Consider the following 27,961-nt stretch of genomic DNA (forward strand, 5'->3'; position numbering starts at 1 on the left):
CTTTTCCTGGGATTTGCCCGCAGCGAGCAAATCCTCGGAGCCCCTCCTCCAAGCGACTCATCGATTAAGTTGCACCTCGGAAGGAGCCGGGGCTAAGCTTTCTCCCGCCCCCGAGAAGCCGGGCTTGTGTGTGTGTGTGTCCCACACCGCTCTGCCTCTCCCCTCCCCCGCCTTGTGACACGCACATTGTGCGAGTGTGTGGAGAGGGCTCTTCCCTCGCCAGCCTCTCTCTCTCTGTGTGCTGCTGCTGCTGCAGTAGTCATGGCTGCGGACGGGGTGGACGAGCGATCGCCGCTGCTGTCAGCCCCCAGCTCGGGCAACGTGACGCCGACGGCCCCGCCGTATTTCCCGGACAGCAGCCCAAGAGGTAAAAACGGCGAGGGGGGTGGGCAGCGTCGCCCCACCTTGCTCCCCGCACCCCAATCTCCAGGTTCCCTTTTCTACCCCAGGGAGGGAGTTTTATTATTATTAATCAACACATATCATTATTTGCATGCACGTTTGCCCCCCAAACTCCCTCTCGCCTCGGTGCCAACTTGGGCTACCGGGGGCGGGGGGAGAAATGGGCTTGTTCGGGTGCAGATCTGGTTCGCTGCTGGGGTTTTTCGGGGGGGGGGGGGAGCCGCTTCTGAGGTTTCGTACCATTGCAGGGTTTTTTCTTTCTTTCCCTGCATCTTCAAGGAAAGACGGGGATTTTCTTGGGGTGGTGGAGGAATGAGTTTGCAATGTGTGTGTGTGTGTGTGTGTGTGTAGCTGCGTGTCTTTTCTCTGTGTGTCCCTCCCCTCCATCAGCCATGAGTATACGTGGTTAATGGCAAGGAAAGAATCGATCACGCAGGCTTCCGCACTCTTCGTGAGTTGAGTGGGGGGCTTTCCCCCCTCTTTTGCTTTTAAGGTGAGTGGGGGAAGGAGCAGGGGGGCAGGGAAGGCATCGGCGGCCCACATGGCTCTTGTGTCCTTGAGGGAAGGTTTTCCGAGAGCCTTTCATTCAGTCCGTATTGCTGCTCCCCCCTTCCAGTTCTGCTGATTCAGGGGGCTCTTCCCTAAAGGACAAGGTCAGGCACATAACCGGAGACGAGACTTTTGAGGCTGGGTGGGTGGGGGGCCCTCGATCTTTGATATAACATGTAAATATTCTCTCTCCAGCCTGCTCCCCACCCTCCGCCTTTCTTGATTAAATAAATACACACGCCCATCTCATGGAGTTAGTAGGGAAAGGGCTGGCTTACAATGTGAGAGATAAGGAGAGGTGATAATGCAGCTCAATACATTTTATTAAAGATTATGCAAGTGCCAAAAAGGCTCCACAAGGCTGGGATGTGCCCCTGTGGCTGGGATGCAGGCTGTGTGTGGCTTCTGATATTTAGCCAGCTGAATCTGACACTTGTGCCCTTTGACCTGGAAGCACTTGCTCCCCTTCTTTAGGTACATGGGGCTTGCCTGATTCTCATTTGTACTCTTCATATGCCCATGAAACTCATTTTGAGCACCGCTCTGCATGTTTCAGTGTGGAGATCAGCTATTGCAAACAGGTTCTGATGTGCAAGGAATTCCTTTTCCTTCTCTCTTTATCTCACCCTTGCCCTTCCACTTTTTATGATGGTGATTGCGATGCGGACGAATAGATGGTTTAAATCACACCTGGCATTGATTTGCATAACTTGATGGCTAGCTGTATCCTTAAGAGTGGTGAATAGGGAGTAGGATTCGTTTAGGCCTCACCAGATGATATGCCAACAGGAAGGGTTAAGGACCTAGTAGATCCAGGCCTCTGGTTCTGCCTGTTATTTACTCCCATGTCAGGGATGGGGAATCTAAGGCCCTCCAGACATTGTCAGACCATAGCTCCCATCATCCCTGACCACTCTCCAGGCTGACTAGGGCAGATGGGAACTGTAGTCCAACAACAACTAGAGGGCCAAAGAGTCGTCAGCCCTAATCTCTCTCTCTCTCTCTCTCTGTCTCAAGCTCTGTAACAGCAGCTAATGTTCTGTTGTTTGGTAGGCTCTTGTTTGAATGGTGCTTTGTGATTATTATTATTTAGTTGTAAAGCAGACTTGGAGCAGAATTATAATGTTTGAAAATGCATGCGACTGCTCAATGAGATAAGGGGTTAAGCCAAAACAAAAAGTTAAATTCAGGTACTGTACCCAGCAGGGTGGATTGGTTTGCAATCAAACTTCAGTCATAAATCATCAAGGAAAACGGCCACTTTCAAGTGGTTGATTTTAAATTAAGACTCTGATTTAAATCATTTGGCTTCCCCCAAAGAATCCTGGGAACTGTAGTTTGTTAAGGGTGCTGGAAGCTGTTGGGAGATCCCTATTCTTCTCTCATTTTCCAGAGTTCCCTGGGAAAGGGAAAAGATTGTTAACCCACTCTGGCCATTGTAGCTCTGTGAAGGGAACAGGGGTCTCCTAACAACTTTCAGCACCCTTAACAAACTACAGTTCCCAGGATTTTAGAAGGGAAGTCATGTGCTTTAAATGGGAATTGGATGTATTTTGATTATGTGTGGATCTGCCCTCAATGGGTTAATCTAACCAATTACATTTTAATTTACCAGAGACTATATCTTAAACATGTGTCTTAGGCCTCAAAACACTCTAGTAACCCTGTTGAACACGGTGGGGCTTGTCTCTGAGGAAATGCACATAGGTTTGTGCTGTATTTCCCATCTTGGATGGTAGTTTTCCTATTTTGGTGGAGAAACAGCTGCAACATGTTGTGATACCCATCAGAATCCCAAATCCCTTTCTCTGCTCCCTCAGTAAAAAAGAAAAAGAAAAGAAAAAACTGCAAACTAGTTGAGACTCGACCAGGCCAGGTTACTCATCGATAATTCGGCTCCTAGAGGCAGGGAGGTGAGGGCAAGTGAGGAAAGCGAAGGCCCTTAATCAGGAGCTTGCAAAACTTCTCAGAATCCCTAGAAAAAGGTTGTAGAACACTGAGTGCAAAAAGATCTAAGAGAATGTACTTCTTTTTTGTATTGCTCCTTCCTTTTCTTATTTAATTTCCACTCTGCCTCCCTGATCTCATTCACATCACAACAACACAAAGCTGCTAACAATCCAAACCTTTTGCTCATTGCAGCTCATGTGGTTTTGCTCATGTGTTACTGTCTACATAGAGGCAAAGCAAGAAGCAAGGGCTGGAGGTTATCGGTCAGAGCATTTTATTGTCAGGAACATAGAAATATGGCAGATTTTGTAGGTGAGCATTGTGGAAGGGAAAGGGACATTGGAAAGGGACATCTCAGTGGTAGAGCATCTAATGTGCATACTGAAGGTCTTGTTTCAATCCCTGACATTTCCAGTTAGGGCCTGGAGAAGTGAACCCCTCGAGAGCTCCTGCCAATCAGTGTGGACCAGTAGTTTCCAATTAGTGCAGGCACCGAAAAACAAACACATTATAACCTGAAATGGCGGGAGAGAGCTGGAAAGTTCTTGAGGCTCAAAAGAAAACCCTTTCCAAAGCCCGAAGAGGATGCCAGTGAGTCAAAAGTCCAGAAAAGAAGACTCCCAAGAACTCCAAAATTGCATGCGGGAGCTCTCGCTGTTACCCAGAATAACAGGTATTGAATTCAGTGGGGCTTACTCCTGGGTAAGTGGAGTTAGGATTGCAGCCTACGTTGGCAGCCATCACAACAGCTTGTGATATTAAAGTTCCATATTTTTCACCATGAGCTATGTGAAAATGCAGCTCCTTAGCTTCATTGGATAAACCTCAGGTTCTAATATTATGAAAGGGAGAGAGAAGAAAACATCTATTTACTTTTTCCACACCAGGCATAATTTTTTAATGTTTCTGTAATATTCCCTCATAGGAGAGATTATTCAGGCCTCTGATCATTTTGCTTGCCCTTTTTTAAATCAAGCCCATAATAAGGAAATGGCCTCTTGACCTCTTAGTGCCTCGTTTAAAATGTTTGACCTCAAATATATATTTTTCCATGAATATTTATTTTCACAGGAAAGCACCTTTGTGTTTGATTGAAGGCCTGAGATTCAGTTAAGAGGTGATGAGCGCCACAAGAGCAAGCCTGCATGAGCCTGGGCTCACACAATTCCCTCTCCTCTGCCCTTGTGGCTGGGAAGTGGGCTTCAGCCAAGTCTGGTTTCCCTTTTAATGAATCCTTAGTGTTGCATGGTAGTAACAAACTTGGTTTGAAACAAACTCTGGCTAGTTTAATAAGGCATCACAAGCCATAGTTTGACATTGACTTGTTATGAAACACGGCAGAGTTTGTTTTAAACCAGTATCCCTGGTTCAAGCATAACCCTAAACTAGGATTTTAGCAAAAGTGAAAGTAACTCTGCTGAAATCCACCTTGTGTCTGCATGGAAGGAGGGAGCATGCAAGCTCGATGCTTTGCTCAGGCTTGGCAACATAATGTTGTGTATACAGTATTTATAGGTTTACTTATATTCACCAGCAGTACTGATAAGAGAAAACAGTATTCAGATTTCATGTAATTTAGGCTGCAGTCCTACCGCCATTTACCTAGGAATAAGCACCAATGAATTAAACCTACTTCTGAGTAGACATGGTTAGGACTGCATTTTTCCCCTAATGAGAGATGTAGAATTATATACAGTTTTTAAATAAAATAAATACCGGTAAATATGGTTTAAGTCACCTAAAACATGCATTTAAAATGATGACCTTCAAAATATTTTTAGGAACCCCGGTGTCAAGTACAAAGAAAATCCTGTGGAACATAATAGCACTCCAACTAAATGAGGCTGTAAACCTGCAGAATGTGATCTGGCAGCAACACAAAAGTGAACCTTCCCTATAGTGGTGCCAACTTCTGGAATGCTCTCCTTTCTGTGATTTGGGAGTGTACCCAAATTTCATTAAAAACTCATTTGTTTTCTCAGGCATTCTCTGACTGGTACATTGATTCTGCTACACTATACCATTAATGATACCCATAACAACTTTTTTTATTTAAAAATGAGATGGTTTTAATGCATTTTTGTTTCTATCTCTGTAAACTGCTTTGTGATTTAATTGTAATGGCAAGCTGTATAAAAAAAACCTATCTAAAGAAATAACCCTCACAATCTTCAACAGATAGGAAAGATGAAAGCCACACCTAGCCCATTATTTGGCTGCATATTTGGCAAGTAAATACTTGTGGTGTGGTCAAGCCAAAGTGAAGTACTTGAAAAACTACATGTGCTTAAAAAGTGCTAAATGTTAGCTGGATAATGCCCTTAGTGATTTCAGACAAGACAAGAAAAAAATGCATAAGCTTCCTTCTTACTAGGAAACACATGAAGAATTTTTTAATACTTAGCATTTAAATAAATATAGGACAGTAGCATTCAGTGTTAACAGGACATTCCCAAGCAAAGAAGTGTGTGTTGGTAAGCACTGGGCACTAACATACTTCTTGGGGGAAACTGCTGTCAAACATAACTATGCATGAGTGCTAGTTAGTGCATAAAGGGGTTAAGACTACCCTGTTTCTCATATTTTAAGACATACCCATAAAATAAGCCATAGCAGGATTTTTAAGCATTCAAGGAATATAAGCCATACCCCGAAAATAAGACATAGTGATAGGCGCAGCAGCAATGCCGGCCGCAGCAGGAGGAGGAGGAAAAAAATAAGACATCCCTTGAAAATAAGCCATAGTGTGTTTTTTTGAGGAAAAAATAAATATAAGACATGTCTTATAATATGAGAAACACGGTAGAGAGGTCTGTTCCTAGACTCAGCTAGGTCACATCACATCCCCTTACCTCTGTGAGGGAGGAAGTGAAGCTGCTTCTCTTCCTTTCTCTCACTCTCTTCCAGCCATGTAACCAATCAGGACAGATGTGTTTGAACCAGCTCCAGATTTCAGACCAAATGCCTGAAACTATAGTCAGTATTTTGTATTCCTTGTTGCTTCATGGAATAACACATGAACCAGACATTTGGATTTAGTAAGTAAAGCTTTTTAACTTACTCAACCGTATGTGCATAGCTGCCAAGTTCTCCCTTTTTTAAAGGGAAATTCCCTTATGCTGAATAGGCTTCCTCACGAGAAAAGGGAAAACTTGGCAGCTATGCGTATGTGTACTCTGCTCATTGCTAGATAGGTAAAGAGAGGGGGCAAGAATTGTAAGCAGACTAAAAGGGATATGCGAAAGGGTTTAACAACCTTTATCCCATGCTATGCTGCTGGTTAACGCTTGAGAGTGTTTCTAACACTGCTGAGGGATCTCTCACACTCTCAGAGTGTGCAAAGTCCCATGTTTTGAATCTAGGCACCCAGCTGATACTTTTGTTAATTACTCACATGTGGGTGAGATCTTTTTCCACCTCCACATTTCTGACATATAATTACAAAGCAGCTCTTTGCTTTGGCATGAACATGAACACTAGATTCTACAGTCCTGTATCTCTTCATTTTCTAATAGTTGTCCTTTTAGGAAATGAGTTTAATGTACGTTTTTATGTTGTGAACCTATTTCAGATTTTCTTCACACTAAGCAGTATAACAGATATTTTAAATAAATAAAAGTTATTGCTAACTTTAGAAATGGATTCCCAAATTAATTAACTTAAATGTGTGAAATTGGTCAGAGCATATGCACAAAACAAGGACCATGGTGCAGAGATAATAGTGAAATATGATATAGTCATTATGAGACAGTGATGACCATCCTCCAGGGATTCTCTTGTCTGTAAAAGCTTACACACAACCATGCTGGTCTAGTGAATTTGTGGGTTACAGGGGAAAAGCCTTCCTCATTAATATCAATGACAGGGGTGGAGTTTTGCGTGGATAATGAAGTGAACATGTGGCTATTGATAATAAAGTGGAGAAGTCTGAGCGCATGGTGTGGAGGTTCCTTCTGTGCAATAAGACTATAAATCTTTGGATCTGAGAAGTGATGAGGAACGTGTGACATCTCAGATGTTGGACATCCACAATGATCTGTGCCTTGAATCAAAATACTTGTGGTGCTAACAAAAACTATGTGGTTTTTACTGGACAGCCTACCAGTGTAATACTTGATCTGATGGTGCATATTTTGGCTTCCCATGTAAAATCATGTCAATTCAAGAAGATCCATTTTAAGACTACTGGATCTGACTTCTACTCAGAGATCATGCATAAGTAACAAGTGTGTGTGTGTGTGTGTGTGTGTGTGTGTGTGTGTGCGCTTTCTGACCATCAAGAAAGGGGAGTGTGATTCAGGAGATGGGGGAAAGACACAACCAGAGAGGGTGGTGCCCATAGCACAATCTCAAATTCCAAATGTGTTCACTTCACTGGCCTAAAAAGTGGCAATCCCACCTGGCCTTACTGCTTTTGGCACTCATACAAAGCTAGCACTTAAAATCAAGTGGGGGACTGCTTGCCCCCTGCCCACGTCCTGTATTGTTCTGAGGGTCCCCCAACCCTCTGGAGTGGATTTCTGTGGTGCATAGGAGGACACAGTGGGACAGGAGAGGTAAGAAGTGTCCATTGCGTGAGTGAAAATCTGTTCAGGGAAGTTAAAATCCAAGTCAGTAGCTGGTCCAAAGAGCTTTATAACTTGACAACATATTTGAACCCGTCCCTGCTACCTGTGCAGAGCTCCATCCATTACAACATCATATAGAATGGGGCTAGCTTCTGGATTCCCTAGCTGAAGACTAGGTGTAGGATGCTAGGGGTTTTCTGTATTTAATAAATTCACGTAATTAGTGCACAAGGAATTAAAGTTTGTCTTGATTTATGCACAATTTTAAAAGCAAGCCCAAGTGACTAGCCGAAAGACTTCTTGCTAGATAGGGCTCTGCAGCCTTGCTCAGTTAATACAAAGCAATTGTGCCACATGGTTAATTGTACACAAAAGAGACACTTCAAAACAAATTACTGTATGCTGAAGACAGAATCTGTGGAATCAGTTGAGGAGTGTTTAATTTTTCAAAAATGAAAAGCTTGCAGATGCTTTCCTCGCCTAGATGTCAACACTTGTGTCAAGGCTGAGGTTTCTCTGTAGCCATTTCGAATTCTCCTGAGCAGTGAATGCATCTAGTGGCCTTGATTGCAGAAGCCTTGTCTCTGTGTGTCCTGATAATAAGATTGCTAATTATTTTAATGGAAGCCTGTCAGAGCTGGCATATAGATGCTAACCTGCTTCATTCCAGTATCTCCTTTTCAAAATGCCGCTGTTAGTGTAATGAGTTCTGCCTTATCAGAAGAATGAGATTGTTCACATGCATTTTCTTTAAGCAGAGATCCTGCTGATAGTGATGTGTCTTCTTGCAGCTGAGCATACAGTACCTGTGTGTACTGTACTTTATAAGTCAGTGGAGAATAGGTGGCGATAATGGAGAACTAGTGATAACTACCTAGTAACAGGTAGACCATGCTATGCTTTACGCTAATTTAATATTTTAATGGTTAGCATTTACATCTGCCACATTCTCCTCCTTTCATCAAAATGGGAATCTATAATATCCCACTCATGTATCATGTGATTCCACCTATTCAAGGACCACTTACTCTTGTTATTGCTGATTAAATTGCCACTCTGGTGTGGTTCCGGCCTGGGTAGAATTTTGGAATACTATTCTTGAAAACACTGGGTGCTTCTGAACATAAGTCAAAGAAGATAGGTGTTTCCTATCTTTCATCTTTGGCTTCATATTTGACCAAGGATGAAAATGTGCACCCATTATTTAATTGGATCTAAGATAAAAAGCAGAAGAGTTTTGGTTTTACTTCTTGCTTGACCTAATTATCTCCTACCTCCGCCTTTAAAAGAGTGGCTGATTGACGTTGATAAGCAGCTATAAATCTCTCAATGTTAGTGCCAGTGGTATGAATTAAACTTTATTACGTACTTCAAGGACGCTGGAAAGGCTTGTAGCTTGTAAAACTAACAAGACTTACTGGAAATAACCAGAAAGCAGGAACAAAAGGAAAAGTTTTATGCACATTTCATCCCTGCCAGTATATTCTCTATTGAATAATACATTGACCCATCTTTATGTCTCAGGTTACTGGCAAACCTTGATTTATGTTCCAGGAAGTGTTTGAAACAGTGGCAGGATCCTTTACTAACCTAGCTTCTACTTCTGTTTACTTGTTTGTTCTAATAAACTCCTGAAGTGCTACTAACTTGGTGTTGGAGATCCTCTAAATGTGTGTTTTAGCGTGATGATCTGTTGCCACAAGATTATTGTAAGCTTGTGCTGACCTTTTGCCCAGTTCACAATGCACCTTTCTTGACCAAGCTAAATGCCACTGTTACCTCCACTACTGCTGAAGGAAACCAGGTTTCCTTGTATCGTAACATGTAGGACCAGATGGAGACTGACTGACCTGGTTCACATCTTATACTTACCATGACCACATGGATGCGCTGCCTCCTGGAGAGGAACTTGCACCTGTCTGCTTTGGCCTCTCTCACACATGCAGGTGGGAAGAGATGACAGGGCAAAGAGGGTTAGGCATTGTCTGTTTGCCTTCACTCACCTGTGTTTCCCAGTTTGAGGGGCCTGCAACAGCCTCTCCACTTGAGCCAGAAAGCAGAAAGACTCCTTCCTCCCTGTCAGCCTGGATAGCTCAGTTGGTTAGAGTATGGTGCTGATAATGCCAAGGTTGGAAGTTCAACCCCCGTATGGGGCAGCTGCATATTTCTGCATGGCAGGGGGTTGGACTAGATGATCCACAGGGTCCTTTCCAATTCCATGATTCTAAGACTTGGCTGTGCAGAGATGTACTGTATTTGAGAAGAGCTGCCACTGTTGCCCCTTGGATCAAGTTAGGACTTGCCTGGCGGAAACTTTTTGGACTATATTTGGATTCTTCAAGACATCAAGCACTGGAGAAATTTTGAACATATTTTGACGAATGTAGCTCTTCCCCCTATTTTACACAATCTGCAATATGCTATAAATTGCTCAGGTGGATTTCTTTAGGCTTTAATGCTATCAGAGGTCAACATACTTTTCTGATAACTTTTATTGCCCTATTCTGTGGAAATGGGCATCTGGGAATCCAAGCCAAGGTGAATAATAGTTTCTTCAGCCTTTTCTAGCTGGCACATCTTTTGGTCTCTCTATGCCAATTTTTGTGACTTGCAAAAACAGTTACAGTGGAAACTCGGTTTATGAACACCTCGGTTTACGAATTTTCGGTTTACGAACGCCGCAGACCCATCTGGAATGGATTAATTCACTTTCCATTACTTTCAATGGGAAAGTTCGCTTCAGTTTATGAACGCTTCAGTTTATGAACAGACTTCCGGAACCAATTACACCCATGCTTTGGGTTAAGTACGCTTCAGGTTGAGTACTCCGTGGACCCGTCTGGAACGGATTAATCCACTTTCCATTTCTTTCAATGGGAAAGTTCGCTTCAGTTTATGAACGCTTCAGTTTAAGTACTCCGCGGACCGTCTGGAACAGATTAATCCACTTTCCATTACTTTCAACTTTCCCTTCAGTTTATGAACGCTTCAGTTTATGAACAGACTTCCGGAACCAATTGTGTTCATAAACCGAGGTACCACGGTATTGGTAAACACTGTCACTGAGTATAGGCAGATACTTTTGATGTCTCGCATAAGAGACGCCTTTCTGTGCTTGCAGAATTTAGATTCTGTGCATGCAGAATTTAGAGGGGCTGTACCTTAGTGGTAGAATTCAGTCCCAGATTAAATCTCTGACCTATCCAGTTACGTTTTTAAAAGCATCTTAGTAGGGATGGGAAAGATCTCTGCCCAAGTCCCCGGAGAGCTGCTTTGAATCAGAGCAGACTTAGCCTGCTGTTCCAATGGCTTTGCTAATATAGTCTCTGTCCCTTATGAAAAATATCCATATGCAGGAAAGACTCAAGTGCCGAAACCAGAACAGAGCATGAACATGAAGAAATGTATACAGTCAGCTGTGGTGCATGTACAGTACCTGGTGAAGTAAACTTTAGTTCACAAAGCTTATGCCATGTCAACATGTTAGTCTTCAAGATGCCACAAAACTTTGTTGTGCTTGAGACTATCTGTGACACATTGGTAGGAGGACACAGATGTTAAGTTTCCCTGCCTTTATCTGCTCATACAATTAGCTCCAATCTGTACAGGGAGAACTTGTAGGAATCAAATCCCCATCCCAAGAGTATGGCTAGAGTGCATCTTTCTAGTGATGTATGAAAAATAACTTGAGTTTTCTGTTCTCGGGGTTGGATGCTACCAGTTAAGTTATAGTTCGATTCATGTGGATATCATGTCAGTTGCTGGAGAAGCAGTGATAACATCCCATGATACCTTCAGCAGAAGCTGCCAAAGACTAATCAAAGCTGTTCATTGTGAGAACATCTCCTTTCTGAAAGCCGTTGTGTTGTGCTTATTGATGCTGTTCCTCATTTTAGACCTCAATCTGTGGTAAATACAGTCCGTATAATTATTAAGCATTGGCAGTGCACCTGACACTATACAGAACTTTGAATCAACATAGAGGGCTTATAGTTGACCTGTGCATCTTCCTGAAGGGTTGGTCTGATAGCTCTGGGTGCATGACTGACCTTTCCTACCAAGGTGCTGTATTATAATCAATTGCTCCTCTTTCTGTTCCTTGTGATTTACACCTCAGACAAATCTTCACAAACGCATTTGAAGCTGGCAAGCAAATTCTCCAGAAGATAAAGGACCTGTTTTTGCAAAGGAGGTTAGAACAAAGGTTTTGTAGGAGAAGTGAAAAGTCAGTTATGTTTGGAGAAAACACTGCATAGGGCAGAGGGATGAGGGGCTTTAAACTGTTGCATAAAATAAGAAGGAAGGGCTGTTTGGGAATCAGTGAAGCTTGTAAGGAGGGTTAGCAAGGAAAGTTTGGAAGACTATTTTTGGTATAAGAACAAGCAAGTATATGTCAGGAAAGCAGGCACTGGAGTGAATGAGAGGCACAGTTGGCAGAGCCCTGGGAAGGAAGGAGACGTCAAGGGTCTTGGACAGAACCTCACACAAGGCCTAGTAACAGGAACATTTTGTACTGTGGGCAGTTCAACCCCCCCCCATCTCATTTCACTCCCCCCCATCTCATTTCACTTTTAAGTTGTATACCACCTTTCTCTATTGCTATAAACAAGCCATTTTACAACAACAAAATATACAATGAAGATCACACACCTTACGATAATCTGATCCAATACAAAATGTCATAATAAAAACATAACCTTAACATAAACTCTGCTGGGAGGACTCACCAAACAGCCTCTGCTCTTGTGTCCATGATTATCTGTGGGGTTTGGATGGACTTTGCAGGTCAGGTTGGAGCTCCAGGAACACACAATTCACTTGTAGCCCTACAGAAAGGAAAAACTCTGGTGTATTGAAACCCTTGCATGCCCTCTGATTTCCCCCATGCTCAGTTGTAAACTTATGTTTTACTCACTGTTCTTCTATATATTTGGTGGGGTGGTGGTGATGATGGCAAGCATTATAAAATCTAGGCTTCTCTTTCTAATTTCCTATCAGAGTCTACAATGCTATGTTGCATCACAAGGTTTTTTTAAATCATTTTTTGATATTAAGAACGGAATGAATGTTTGCCTCCTACACCTAACCCTTCAGTAGTCCAACTGCCTCCCTGCTTGTAACTGTTTACAGTATTGCAGAAATGCTTGCAGTGTTACTGGAGCTGTTCTGTCACATCATATTGCTTTCCAGCTTAGTGATGGGATGTCCTTGCAGCTCCTTTATTCTCATGCCCTAGTTTTGTAACCACGTGTGGTGTGCAACTTGGTGGAGAAAAAGAAGCTGCTTCAGCCATTCATGTAAATTGAGGGGAAAGGGTGGTTTAAGGTAATATTATACCTTTGTGATACAAGGTGTTGGAAATGGAGTGGTTTTTTGGAGAACGATCAGGAGTTTATTCCTGATAGCATACGGTATTCAAATGCTCAGAAAAAGGACATAGTTCAGTCCTCTTGGGACAGTATGAGTTCAGAATGGAAGATCATATACTAGCATTGTTTGTTACCTGTGATTATTTTTGTGGAAGAAAAGCCATATTTATTTTACCAAAAAAATCTTTGTTTTGTTCCCAATTGGGGTACAAGCCAGGAGGAAAAAAATACATGTTTGCATTTCTTCTCAGATTTACGGTAGCTCAGGGGAGAGCAAGGGAGCACTTTGGTACAATGACATGCCTTCAACAAGGCTATTTGCTTTCTGAACTGCCATTTAATTTGTGAGCTGGGAGGAAGAATTGAAATTTAGTTAGTAGATGAATTAATCATCTGTGAGATGTTACCCATTCTGCCTTAAGAGTAATTTGGCTTAGTCCGCTCGCTTTTTCCTTGCACTTCCTTTTGCTGAGATTGACAGAGAACTGAGAGGACTACTTTAGTCCCTGTTGTACTTGATTTCAAGTGAAACAGTATCTTGATTTCGGCAGTTGTCTGTTCCTTGATTAAAAAGTGTTGTTTGTCATAATGGACAAGTGGGTTATCTGCAAGGTTGGTGTTATCTATTAGCTTCATGTTGCCTGTGCAACTGCATTTTGGGACACTCAGGACAGACCAAAGGAAGTACTTAACACAGCACAGTTAAACTATCGAACTCACTAGCACAATAAGTAGTCGTGGCCACCAACGTGAATGCCTTTAAAAGGGGTATACACAAATTTGCAGAAAGTAAGGTTATCAGTGGCTGATAGCTTATATCTTGCTTGTAAATAAGTGGTGAAAGTATTATTGCACTCCTATCCTGCTTACAGACTTCCCACAGACATTTAGCTAGACACTGTAGGAAGAAGATGCTGAACTTGCTGGGCTTATAGTCTGATCCAGCAGAGCTCTTGTTACATTCTTATGATGCTTTGCCTTTCATTTTATTGCTAGGATTATTCTCCAACCCTTTCACGTGTTTGCTTATTCTGATGCATTTTACTTTTCATCCTTTCCTTGCAGCAGAACTCCCGCCACCGTATACCGCCATTGCCAGCCCAGATGCCAGTGGCATTCCTGTAATAAATTGCCGTGTGTGCCAGTCATTAATCAATTTGGAAGGGAAGCTTTACCAGCATGTTGTCAAATGCACAGATTGCAATGAAGCTACGGTAAATGACTTTGCAGGCTTCTCGCTCTCGTGACATGTTTTATTATGCCCTTTCACAATAGAAGAGACTCACATCGATGTGACTGCTCAGCAGCTGAGAATTAGCATGCAGTATGAGGATCATTTGGATGCAAGGAAAGCCACTTTGAGTAGAAAACAGTAACCAGATGATGATGTGACTAATTCATAGGCGCTACATTTATGGAGATAGTAGTTCCCATGGCCTATAATTAAGTCCTGAATGAGTAGCTTCTTTATTTGCAGTCCAGTCCAGGTATGGTCAGTTTCTGTATTCTGCAGTGCTTTATGCAGATCATATAGTTTGCCAAACCACCATTTTAAGAGTGTAAAATCCTGACTGCCTACTATTATTACTAAAATAGAAGAGAAAGAAAAAAGAGCATCTTTTGCTCGCTCGTATTAACAATAAAAATTAATTCATCAATCCTGACTTAAACATGCACGTTAATAAAAGCAGTCCATATGTCCAAATAGATAGCCAAACAAGAATGACAATTAGAAGATGCACTTTCAGATACAGAAAGGGGAGTGAGATCTTTGGACCGCTGGGTAATAGATGGTGGGTGTTCATTCTTTGAACCTTGAAGTATAAGTCCCTGTGCAACCATAGGGGCTCATAGCAGCAGGAGACTCTTCCAGGTGGTTCGCAATTTAGCGGAACCACCTGCTCCATCCGGGCCCAGTACGGGCCACATGATCTCCTGCAATGATTTTGCAAAGTTTTTTGCAGATAAAGTCGCTCAGATTCGGGAAGAGGTAGACTCCACCGTGGGAGCAGGGCCGGGGCGGGGGAGTGCTAGAGTCCTGTCTAGTCAAGTTTTGTGGGATCAATTTCAATCTGTTACCTCCGAGGATGTGGACAGGCTGCTTAGACGAATGAAACCAACCACCTGTCTCCTTGATCCTTGCCCATCCTGGATTATAAAAGCTAGCCAGGAAGGGCTGGGCGATGGGCTTCGCGGGTTGATAAATGCTTCTCTCCATGAGGGAGCCTTCCCAGACCCGCTGAAAGAGGCGGTTATTAAACCGCTTCTTAAAAAACCATCTTTAGATCCGGCCAATATGGCCAACTATCGCCCAGTCTCAAATCTTCCATTCTTGGGCAAGGTGATTGAGCGAGTGGTTGCGGAACAACTCCAGGCACGCCTGGAAGAAGCGGACCATTTGGATCCCTTCCAGTCAGGATTCAGGCCTCATCATGGGACTGAAACTGCCTTGGTCGCACTGGTCGATGATCTCCGGCGGGCTAGGGACAAAGGTAAGAGCTGTTTCCTTGTTCTGCTGGATCTCTCAGCGGCTTTTGACACCATCGACCATAACATCCTTCTGGACCGTCTAGAGGGCTTGGGAGCTGGGGGCACTGTCATGCAGTGGTTCCGCTCCTTCCTCCTGGGGCCGTGTTCAGAAAGTGGTGGTGGGGGATGAGTGTTCAGACCCCTGGGCGCTCACTTGTGGGGTGCCTCAGGGTTCTGTCCTCTCCCCCATGCTTTTTAACATCTATATGCAGCTGCTGGGAGAGATCATCAGGGGGTTTGGGCTGGGTGTCTATCAGTATGCTGATGATACCCAGCTCTACCTCTCTTTTAAATCAGAACCAGTGAAGGCGGTGAAGGTCCTGTGTGAGTGCTTGGAGGCGGTTGGAGGATGGATGGTGGCTAACAGATTGAGATTGAATCCTGACAAGACAGAAGTACTGTTTGTGGGGGACAGGAGGCGGGCGGGTGTGGAGGACTCCCTGGTCCTGAATGGGGTAACTGTGCCCCTGAAAGACCAGGTGCGCAGCCTGGGAGTCATTTTAGACTCACAGCTGTCCATGGAGGCACAGGTCAACTCTGTGTCCAGGGCAGCTGTTTATCAGCTCCATCTGGTACGCAGGCTGAGTCCTTACCTGCCCAGTGACTGTCTCTCCAGAGTGGTGCATGCTCTAGTTATCTCTCGCTTGGACTACTGCAATGCGCTCTACGTGGGGCTACCTTTGAAGGTGACCCGGAAACTACAACTAATCCAGAATGCGGCAGCTAGACTGGTGACTGGGAGCGGCCGCCGAGATCACATAACACCGGTCCTAAAAGACCTACATTGGCTCCCAGTACGTTTCCGAGCACAATTCAAAGTGTTGGTGTTGACCTTTAAAGCCCTAAATGGCCTCGGTCCGGTATACCTGAAGGAGCGTCTCCACCCCCATCGTTCTGCCCGTACACTGAGGTCCAGCTCCGAGGGCCTTCTGGCGGTTCCCTCATTACGAGAAGCCAAGTTACAGGGAACCAGGCAGAGGGCCTTCTCGGTAGTGGCACCCACCCTGTGGAATGCCCTCCCACTAGAGGTCAAAGAGAACAATTACCAGACCTTTAGAAGGCATCTCAAGGCAGCCCTGTTTAGGGAAGCTTTTAATGTTTGATGGATTTCTGTATTTTAGAATTTCTGTTTTTTTGGAAGCCGCCCAGAGTGGCTGGGGGAACCCGGCCAGATGGGCGGGGTATAAATAATAAATTATTATTATTATTATTATTATTATTATTATTATTATTATTATTATTGGATCTGCTCCTGTAATCCTTATATTAAAAAAGTTTTTGTTTAGAGGGCATGCTTGTAAAGAGTGAAAATATTTTCAGTATATCTAGGGAAGAAGAATTATATTTGAGTTCAGACATACAATCCTTATGGAGTCAGAGCAATAGTCTAGTCCAGGGGTAGTCAACCTTTTATATCTACCGCCCACTAATGCACCTTTCTTGATGGTAAAATTTCCTTACTGCCCACCAGTGCTCGATGTAAGGCGGATTCAGCTTGTGCTGTAGAACCCCCTACTGCCCACCTAGAATCCTGAAACGCCCACTAGTGGGCAGTAGGGACCAGGTTGACAACCCCTGGTCTAGTCCAATATTTTGTTACAAACTTATCATGAAAAAGTCGCTGATCGATTTTTGCAGGCTCCTATGAACATAATAATAATTGTATCTAAAACAGTTCCTCCTGTGAACTGCCTTGATAACCTGTGGTTATTTGAACCAGAATACATTGCCATATAAAATCATTAAATAGACAGACCTCTCTTTTTTCTACTCTGTGTGTGTGTGTGATGGTGGGAATTAAAATTAACTTGCTTACATTTCTATCTTTAAAAACCAAAACAAAAAAACCTGGATATAAAGGAAATATAAAAACATTAAAATAAATGCACCAAGTCCAAAAACTTTCTGTACTAACACGTAACTGGCTAATGCTGGTCCAGCCCTTTGACACGTAAGGCAGTATTCGATGCACTTGTTCTGTAGGGGCAAGGATTTACACTTGTGCAACAAAACTTCCTCTCCATCTCATCCTGTGCACAGCCTCCCTAAATCTGCTCCAGAGGGTTGGGGAAAACCCCAGAGCAGATTTAGTGGGAGGCGTGTATGCAGGGAAGTTCTGTTTAACAAGCATAAATCCTTCCTGTAATGGGGATATTTAGCACAGCTTTGAATGCAACCCATAATACTTATGTGTAATTTATGCTCATGTGGCTGGCATGTGCACCTATTGATAGGATTATAATCTTAGTTATTGTTTCTGAAGTTTGCTGTAGATTTTTATCGCTGTTATTTAATTGGTTTTGTTTTGTCCAGCACTTCCTTTAACTTGTAGTTAAAGTAGTATTGGTATGTAAGGATATATATGCATGTAACAACTGTTTCCATGTGATTTGCACCTAACAGTACCATAAACAGCTTGTGGGGTCCAAACACCATCCTGTGCTCTGTCCATCCCCAGTGGCATGCTGCCTGTGGTTTATTTTTTAAACATAGAAGTACATATTTTTTTGAACTCCATGCAGTCTGTTTTTCTTTTCTTAGTAGAATACTGTAATGTCCTGCACACGAGCTATTGCCCTAACACTTCCCTCCCACTGTTGCAGTTTTTTTTTCTTTTGACTTTTTAAACTGGATTGTTCATATCCCATGCCCTCTTCCACCTTGACTAATATTCATCACATTTCTGTTTTTTCCCCTCTCCCTAACACTGAAATGGCCCAATAAGTATTGGCATCCTCCCTTTGGCCCCCTCTATTTCAGCCTTGTAAAATCTTATCATTTCTGCACATTTAGTTTTTGCCTAGTCTCAGGATTGCACTCAACACTAAAGAGTGAATGAAGAACAAAAAGAAAGCAAAAGAAATGTAAAAAGTGTTCTAACAAATAGGTGCTGGTGCAGACCTGTCTTAAATTATTTGAAATATCGCCATGCTAGAATCAGCTGCTGTGCATTGAATATCTATGTAGTTTTCCACCTTGAGTTTTAACTTTTCTGTTGGTCTGTTTAATCACTGTAGAATATTTTTCTTTTGACAGTCGGTACATTATATATGTAATTGCTTTTTCTTGTTTTGTGTAGCCAATCAAAAACCCCCCTTCAGGGAAAAAGTATGTTAGATGTCCATGTAATTGTCTGCTTATCTGTAAGGATACATCACGGAGGATAGGATGTCCAAGACCCAACTGGTAAGGGCAAACCAAATTATAATTTGCTTTTTCTCTTTGGTTTTCACACACACAAAAATGGTCTGACTAGTGTGATATAAATAGCATAAACAATAAAAAAGAATACTGCCTCTGGCTATTTCTCTGTTTAATGTTTCACATAAATTTGTGGCTGCTAACCTCTGCAGAACTAAATCAATCTTTACCAAGGACAAAGAAGAAAAATAACTTCTGCTTCTACTGTGCTACCCATCATGGGAAAGACATAAAGATGGGTGCCTCTTGCACGAGATAAAAGGCAAAAATATCATATTTGATATTAGAAATGGACCAAGTAAAGAAGTGGCTGCAAAGGAACCATTGGGTGCATTTAAAGCGCACACCCAATGGTTTCTTAGCAGGTGGGGCTTGCATTTGGCACATTTTTAAATTTTGTACCAATTACATGCCCCACTGGGATTGGTCTCACTGAGGAAACTTATGAAATTAGGGGCTGCAATTGGCACCAGTTGCACTGATTGCCACTGGCTGCAGCTGCTGCTGGGATTCACTGCACTCCAGAGTGCCTGGTCAGGAGCGCCCCCCCCCCCACCAATCCCTGGCTGTCAGTGCTGATCAGCTGATTGGCCCTGACTGCTGCACCTGCTGAGATTGCCGGCAGGGGTCTTTTTTGCAGACCAGCTTGGTACTTTCGTGGGAAACTGCTAGATACACAGCTATTACAGTATTGTTACTGCCTAACAACTACAAATAACCCATCTTTTCTCCAATAAACACTTCTTATGTATTGAACGTAGTCAGATTGGTTCCAAGTGTTTAGTATTGCAGTAAAACAAAATGAAGAAGGGTAAGAAAGAGGAAGGTAGTTCAGTATATCCAGGAGAAACACAGTAAGTCAATATATTAGTGCACACTGCTGTTTTATGAAATGCCTGATCCTACATTGTGTTGCTATAGGAGCAGCAGAACGTAGGATGTATGCTAGGAGCACCAGTTCAGAACTGTGTAACACCTTACTCCGTACTTCCAGTACAGTAGTAGGAGTCTCTGTCGCTTCCTGCCTCAAGGACTGCACTAGTTATTGATGCTGCCGCATTGGTGACATTTGGGGAAACAGTGGGGCTCTGTACTGCCCCCAAGTACCCATTTGCCTCTACAAATAATGCATCCAAGCACTAGGGAAAGGGTTCAGCCAAGGAGTAGAATGGTGGCTTATCTGTGTAATGGTACGGAGCTTAGATAGTGCATACATTGCTGCTTTAGCTTTGTGGCCATTCAAGTTACGAGGTGGTAGGGTTGCTTGAGAAAGACTATGGCTTCAAGGCAATGTATTCAACTTAGATATCAGTGCCTAGTGAGCAAGGTGATATATTTGAGGACTAATGCATAAAAGTATGCATTTCTACAACAAAGGTTTGCATTGTAACCTTATCAGTTTTGCCATATGTTTTGTATCTTAAAATGTTGCTTGGGGTTTGATGCCAGAACAGGCCCATTTTAGGCGGGCCGAATCGGAACAAGCTTTCATTGTTGAAGATATATGGCTAGGGAATACCCTTTTTCTGTGCTGTATACAATGACATGATGGGTTTACTTTTCTCCATACAGTAGGCGAATAATTAATCTTGGTCCAGTTATGTTGATTCCAGAGGAGCAGCCAGCACAGCCTGCAATCCCTGTTCAGCCAGAAGGTACTAGAGTGGTGTGTGGGCACTGTGGAAATACATTCCTGGTAAGTAGAGTCCAAATACCTTATATGAGAGGCATCACTATTTGTCCTCAAAGAACCAACTCATTTCTGTCAAGCATTGGCTTCCTAACTCCATTAGGATATTCAGCCTATGTTTTAATTTTCTCTTCTGCCAGTTGCCAGAGCTGGTCTTGATGTCTGGGGTGGCTGTTATTCTTAGGGTTGGTTCCCTAATAAAATGTTAGCTTTTCATCTAAGAATATGGTTTTTCTTCTGTCTAGATGGAAATGCTCAACCTTGGCATATTCAGTTAAGATAATTAGGCTGTAGATAATGTAAAAGTCCTCTTCATAAGCTACTCACAGTCAGTGCAGACTATAATGGGCTATTAGATGGACAAATAGTTTGACATGGTATAAGATCTCTTCTGATGTTAAGACTTTAAACCATTTCCTTAATCATGCCATGTTTAGTTTCTGGTAACTTTCTTCAGTTGCCCTTTCCTCTTGAGACCATTCTCTGTGGAAAACATTGCAGACAAAAGGGGGTGATCTTGATCAGTGCTTGAAGTTGGAGGAAAAAGGAAGTGGGATGGTTTTGATTTTTATTATACCAAACTTAAATTTAGCCTGTTCTCCATTAACCATCTTTAACTGCATAAGCTGTCTGCTAACAAGTTTGAATTAGTGCATTCACACTCCGATACTAATTATTTCCATCATTACCATGAAAAGAACAGAGTTGCTATAATGGAAGTTAACACCATAAATGTATATGGCACAATATTAGGCACTACAAGGCATAATATTAGGTTTTGACGTACCAGCAAAAAGTTTCTAGATATTTGTATTATGGAATTACCTGCACTAAAATGCCGCAGAGGCAGGGCAAGAACTGTAGTCTGCATGACGATGCCCCTTACCCAACCATTGTTTTATATTAATTGTCTGCATATGACATTAAGTGTAGGTATGCTGGTCATCGTTTGCCCAAAACAGCCTGGCACGCCTAATTCTGCTCATGGACTGAAGGTTGCCTATCACTGGTTTATTGTGAATAAGCTGTATGCTGCTCTAAAGTTCCTGTGGCACGCCTCTCTTGCTCCAGCTGCTAACACACCACAGACAAAACTAGTTAAGACTCTGGCTACCATGTTGTCTGAGCCCAGATTTGTGAAGCTGAAAGTTGGAAGATTCAGGACAAACAGAAGGAGGTGCTTCTTATACACTGCATATTTAAGCTATGGCATTTGCTCTTTCAAGGTGTAAGGATGGCCAACAATGTGAAATGCTTTAAATCGGGATTAGACAAATTCATGGAGCAAAAGGCTATTGTTGTATACTACCTCCAGGATCTGGGGAAGTGTGCTTCTGTATACCAGTTGCCAGAAATCAGATGGTGATATTGCTGTTGCACTCTGGTATAGCTTGTGTTCTTCCCACTGGTTGGCCACAGTGAGAACAGGATGCTGGACTAAATGGGCCTTTGGTATGATTCAGCAGAGTTCTTATATCGTTCTATTAGTGCTAACAGCAGATTCAGTAGGGGTTTTTTTTCATTGGGACTGCAGTTTTGAGTGAAAAGGTCCTGATCCAAGCCAGAGACCACATGGTTTTTTAAATAAACATATGAATTGGAGGATGAAAAACTGCTAAGGAGTACCAACAATATAATCCTAGGGGGTGCATGTGTCTAGTTTCGAAGGAAGAGTAATAGCTGCATTAGTGACATGAAAGTGCTACTGCCATTTATAAACAGAGCGTATAGTACGTCAGACAACCTAGTAAGCAGCAAGTCATGGGAAATCGTTTTGTAAGGAAATCCCAAACCACAGAGTGTGGGGATACTGCTTGCAAAAGGGCATCCCAGTGACGGAAGGAAATGAGGAATAAAAACTAAGTGAATCATGAGAAGTAAAATCTTGTGCTGTGATTCCCAGTGACATTTAACACGAAGCAAAATAAACAGTTTTCATACTGGCATTTTTTCAACACTTCCTTTCTTATTTATTACAGTGGATGGAACTGAGATTCAACACTTTGGCAAAGTGCCCACATTGTAAAAAAATGTAAGTTTCAACAAGTGCTTCTACTAACGTTGTTATTTTGGGAGATATATGTATTTGAAATATAATCCCTCAGTCATTGGACAAAACATTTGTAAATTCTGATAATGAATGTCAACTCACCCTTCTCTTGTCATTTCTAATTTTCCTTAGTCAAAAACTATTGAAAATTATTACTAAATTGGAAATGCTTGGATATAGAGAGAAACAGTTGCTGAAAGAAATATTAATTTCCTAATTAGCATGAAAGCGAGTAAATGAAGAGCAAATAAGTTTTTGTTATGAAAAATATGCATGCTACTTTCTTTAATGCAGCAATTTAATTAAACTAGAAACTAATAAAAAGCAATTTATTACCTGTTTTGATTATTGTTATGATGGTCATTTTGATAATGCTTACAGATTAACCTGATAGAAGTTCTTACTGGAACACTTCTTGACGATGAACAAAAAACAAAACAAAACAGTATCAGTAAGAGAACAGCCTTCCTGGAACAGTAGCAATGACATCTAATAGTGCTACTAAAATGAGTTTGCACTGTATCATTCTTGCAATTGAAAAGCTCTGAAATAAATTTTGCTTAATTTCATGATGCTACAGAGACTGAATGGTTGTGTGCACATTTTAAAATGAAGCTATATTACAACTTTCCAGCTGTAATTCAGAACAGGAATTGCATCCAGATTCCTATGCTACTTTAGTGACGTGGTACGCTTGTGGTGGTGTGGAATCTCTTGCCATACGGACAGAAGAGTGGTGAAACACAGGGTAGGGAAGTAGTGGCCAGACAGCATCTGTGAGCCCAGTCCAGGTTGAAAGGGTACATGGCTGAGCACGAGTGGGTGTGCGCACAAGGGTAAGAGAGAAGGGAAAGGAAGGGGGGAGCTGATGGGGGTTTTGGAGTGAAGGGTGACATGGAATGATGACATGGGAAGAGGACTAAGGCACAGGAAAGACTTGGAAACTGCTTGGTTCAGGTATACCTTGTGCGAGGTGAACACTACTTCCTTCCACATTTTGAAGCCATTTAAGTGAGGGAGGAACAAAAAATGAGCAAGGAAAATGAAGAGTATCAAGATAGTTCTTGATAACTGGGCTTGCTGCAGAACTTTCTGTACTTGGTACAGATACATAATTTTAACCATGCTGGAGGTGCAAAATAGTTCAAACAACATGACATGTATAAACAGTTTTGTACATGATGATAAGCTGTGTGCAGAAAACAAAAGTCACCTATGAAGCTCATCTAAATAATCTACAGAATTTTTAAATCACCTTATTACAGTAGCTTTATTTATCTTAGTTAAGTATGGACCAATGGAAAGCCCCGGGCACCAAGGTACAAGCCTCATTAAGTAGTACCCAGGGGACTTCATCTTTTAGTTTGAAAACTTTGAAATTACTTATTGTAGTAAATCTGCATAAACCAGGCAATTAAAAAGCATTCCACCTGCAATAATTTTTATTAATTTTTCCAAATATCTTAATAATATTATTCTCCTTTAAATCTAAAGTTAATTTGGATAAGAAAAAGCATTCCAGCAACATTAAAAAATAATAATCAGTCACATGCTAGGCTCATGAGCCCTTTCTGTGCTTTTAGTGGAGTGTTCGAGCATTTGAACAATCACATGACAGCTTACAGATATTTTTTTTTGTTAGCAATGTTGTTGCTGCTTTGATTGGGACATCTGTAGCCTTCCTTGCTCCAGAATGTGGTGTAACTTTGAAATCCAGATTGAGAATAGACTCTAACAAGTTTAAACTCATGACTTCCATCAGGGGAGATGTAGAAAGTATACCCTTTAATGAATCCTTTATAAAGTCAGAACTGTTTGTTTTGTTTTTTAATTTTCGCTGCGGTATACTGTTTGTTTGCAGTTCTTCTGTTGGATGTGCACTTCCACGAAGACGGTGTTGTGCATATATTACAATTGGAATGATATTTATCTTCATTGGAGTTGGATTAACTGTGAGTTAAAACCTATTTATCTACTTGCACTTTTTGGCGTGCTTTCGAACTGCTAGGTTGGCAGGAGAATCTAAATTAAATCATTAATGGTATCCTGCAGTTGAACAGAGCTAGTGGCATTGTTGTAGTGGTGCAAAAAATTGGGACTCTTTGCTAATGCGTCCTAAAGGAATTCATAAGCTAGTGTGTACCAAAACGTATTTTTAAAGCCTCATTCTTAAATTTCAAATTATCATGCATGGCATCATAATGCTGCAAGATAATCTCAGAATGAAAATGGAAAATTTTAATTTTTCTGTCATTGGGAAAGGCCCCTACTGTGGCCAAACTACACACTGCAACAGCTGACCGATGTTTTCTCCCAGTGGTATTCCCCAGTCAAATTTAAATTGGACCCAGTGTGGTGATTTAAAGCAGGGATGGGTAGCTTTGCTGCATGTCAGCTGGGCAGCTCAACAAAGCCCGCTGCCCCTGCATGTCAGTTCTGCAGATTGAGGTACTCACCCCGATTTAAAGTGTCAAAGGGTACCATATTGAAGCACAGTTGGGGAAAAGGTAGCAGGGGCAAGGATTTTGTCTTGTACATTCCACACACAGCTCAAGGAACATGTGGTGATGGTGGATCTATGCTCAAATACCTGGCTTGCCAGGAGGGAGATATTGAATAGCTTTCAACATAGTCATTGGAGATTTTAAGTAACCTTTCTTTTGCTTAGATAACTTCTGCTGTGATTTGTACACACAGATGCTCATGCCCTTGGTGATGTCAGTCTAAACAAAGAAAGTGCAGCCAGTGTGTCTTGAATGCAGAAAAAATGTGGTTCCTGGCTTCCTTAAATTCTATTCTGATCACGAAAAGGATCAATAGCTATAGAGTTACAGTTATGTCCATTTTCATCTATTTGTGCCTTGCTGCATGAATTCTCCCATGATACTTGGAACTGTAGTAGGACCTTGCTGCACTGATGTAGGCTACAGTTTTATACACACTTAACTTAGGAGCATGTCCGTCTGAACTTAGAAAACAAGCATATGCAAGATTGGACTGCAGATGTGCATGGAAGTACTTCATTACTCCTGGGAAGCTGTGACCTAACTGTGAAAGGGCAACGTCCCCCAAAAGATTTTATGGTAACTTTATAGTGCACTGTTCCCAAATGAACAAAGTTACATAAGAAAATATATATTGACCCAAGAGGCGATTCCCCACATGGTCTATCTATGCATGAAAATACAGTCCCTCGGCCTGAAGTGAAATGATTGCCACATCCCATAGTTGCCTTTGACTGGACTCAACCGTCCAGGGGTCCTTTACCTTTTACCTATATACAGTATCTTATGAATGGAATTTAACCCATTGAAGACAGCAGCAGGAGGGGGTAATTGCTATATTGGAAAGCTCTGTTAAAGGCAAGGCTTTGAGGCAAGAACTCTAGCAGGAATCACAAAGTTCCTCAAAAATGGGAGCTGGAATATTAGATTCACCCCCTCAACCAAAGTTTTTCTTTAAGAAGAGCAAGTATAATCCAAGACAATAAATGTAAGTTGTAAAATATAGCTTTAAAATGGTAACTTTTTAATGTCCAATTTAATATTTTATTTCACAATTAAAATACAAAATTTGTAGTGATCAGGGTTGTATTTATTGTTACACTAAATATGATGGCAAGTACGCCTCCAGCAAACTTGTAGAATTGTTTATGGTGTAATTATTATGAACATCTCAGTAAGTCTGACCAATCCTATACCCTATACTTCCATTGTTTAGAATGTAATCGGTGTTCTGTGTCTGTTGGAAAACAGCATGTTCTTTTGGATAAAAACTACATTAAAAAATTCCTGGTAACTTTCCGAGTATGAAATGCAAAATAACTTCTCTCTATGGCAATAGATTTCTGATGTGCTAATAGGAAAAGGCTATCTATGTCCCAAATAAGTTAACGCAGAGCAGATTGGAATTGCTTCAGAAACCTATAAGGTTGTGTTATTTTTTCCCCTTTAAGTATTAATTTTATACAAATTGTTAATGCTTCACCTTAAAGATTTAAATGATACTTATTAATTGTTCTTTTTATTTTTAACAGGTTGGTACGCAAGATTTTGCCAGAAACTTTCATGCCACTTATGTTTCTTGGGCTATTGCTTACCTCTTAGGTTTGGTCTGCCTAATTCGAGCCTGCTACTGGGGAGCCATAAAAGTCAGTTATCCAGAACACAGTTTTGCATAGACTCCTTATGCTTTCTTATAGAAAATGGATTTCTAGAGGGTCTGATAATATGAACTGAGTAACTTAAACTTTTTTTTTCCTTTTAATGTTTCCATTCTGTTACAGATAGTTATAAGGCTGGGGATCCTTTAAGAACAAATGTTCATTGCACTACATTATATGCAAATAATTTGTTTTGCTGCTAGATTCCCAACCTCTGAATACTAAAGCTTTGTTTACACTATCATACATCTGTCTTAAAAAGTACTGTTGAATTCAATTCCAACTACAGTATTCTTTTACTATATTAAACAGTCTGTGCCATTTGAGATGAGTATGTAAAAGCAAGGTGTTTGAGTTTCTACAATTGCTTCACATCAGTTTGTACACTTACAAACTGTATCAAAGCAGCCTGCTTTAAAATTTTAAGCAATAAGCATTTTGCTTTAACTGCTTACTGTAACTTCTACTTAAGAACAAAAGGATCTTACTAAGTGTGCATCATTTTGAAGAATGGAGCTTTTGCTAGGGCGCCACCATTTGTAAACACAGTATGCTTTCAAATTTCCAAGTCAAGGTAGCCCATCTTAAGAAAAAAGTTAATTTAAACACAATTAAAATTCAGCTTGGGTAATTTTTTCTTTCTTTTTTTCAAGGACCCTGGCACTTAATATTTTTTATCTTTTTACAGGCAAAGCCATGATTGAATTAATGGAACTTAATTGCTAGCAATTTGTATGAGTTCCTTTACAGGGTCTAAGTAAGGGAAGCATTTGATATGACTTGTTTTATAAATTTAGATGACTATAGGGTGATGTTGGGTTACTTCTCAGTTTGCTTGGATTGTGGTTTATTTTCCATAATAGGAAAATAATTTTTCAGTCACTGCAAAGGGAAATATAGCTTTACACTAACTAATAGGAAATGAAATAGAGTAAACAGTTACTCTGATCATTCCATAGATGTATAGCTGGTTAGTATAACACTGAAAACTAGTTGAACAATACAACAACTAAAGATGATTTTTTTGAGGTCACAAATAAATTATGGGGACCAGTTATTGCACTGCCCATCTTTGAAGTTTTACACAAAGTGTTTTTTAAAATTCTGAAGGAATACCCTGAGCCCTTTAGATTACAGTAGTCCTTAGATAATGGGAGTTGAGGTTAGATAAATGTGAATGTTTCAGGGTTGTGCATAATATTTTCAATGATCTATATTCCTGTTTGGGGGCAAAGTGATGCTTGGGTGAGGATTTGGAGCACAATAAATGTATCCTTCAAACTGTAAATGAAAGTCTTTGTATAATGTTAAATGTACAAAAGCAGTAGCTCAGGATTACCATGTACCTTTTAAAATACACTAATAAAGATTATTATTCAAAGCTATTATTTCTGGATTCTCATTGGGGAACCTCTGTGATGGGTTCATTGATCTTGTGAGCCAGTAGCCTGTGACTTAGGATCCATAGGGAAGATACTGTGAAGAACAAGA

At 41.4% G+C, this 27,961-nt stretch overlaps 1 protein-coding gene across 4 annotated transcripts; it reads left to right on the forward strand.

Moving 5' to 3' along the window:
* Positions 1–96: 96 nt before the first annotated feature.
* On the forward strand, positions 97–27,868 carry PIP4P2 (phosphatidylinositol-4,5-bisphosphate 4-phosphatase 2). Of its 4 annotated transcripts, XM_035125385.2 has the most exons (7): positions 97–367; positions 13,904–14,052; positions 18,447–18,553; positions 20,141–20,264; positions 22,238–22,290; positions 24,170–24,260; positions 26,345–27,868. In XM_035125385.2, the coding sequence occupies exons 1-7, from the start codon at positions 262–264 to the stop codon at positions 26,486–26,488; spliced, it is 774 nt and encodes a 257-aa protein (XP_034981276.1). In that variant the 5' UTR covers positions 97–261; the 3' UTR covers positions 26,489–27,868. The 4 variants fall into 4 exon arrangements, 1 of the variants encoding a protein (XP_034981276.1); XR_009557997.1 differs by lacking the exon at positions 97–367 and having other exon boundaries at positions 13,916–20,264; positions 21,192–26,458; XR_009557996.1 differs by lacking the exon at positions 97–367 and having other exon boundaries at positions 13,916–24,260; positions 26,345–26,390.
* Positions 27,869–27,961: the final 93 nt, after the last annotated feature.

The sequence above is a fragment of the Zootoca vivipara genome, chromosome 8 (genome assembly GCF_963506605.1).
Source record: "Zootoca vivipara chromosome 8, rZooViv1.1, whole genome shotgun sequence".
Lineage (NCBI taxonomy): Eukaryota > Metazoa > Chordata > Lepidosauria > Squamata > Lacertidae > Zootoca > Zootoca vivipara.

Excerpts from the sequence above, each read along its gene's own strand:
- PIP4P2 (XM_035125385.2), top strand. The coding sequence starts at position 262 with ATGGCTGCGGACGGGGTGGACGAGCGATCGCCGCTGCTGTCAGCCCCC. Across the intron at positions 20,265-22,237 it reads ACTGTGGAAATACATTCCTG|TGGATGGAACTGAGATTCAA; the intron begins GTAAGTAGAGTC and ends TATTTATTACAG. Across the intron at positions 22,291-24,169 it reads TGCCCACATTGTAAAAAAAT|TTCTTCTGTTGGATGTGCAC; the intron begins GTAAGTTTCAAC and ends GTTTGTTTGCAG.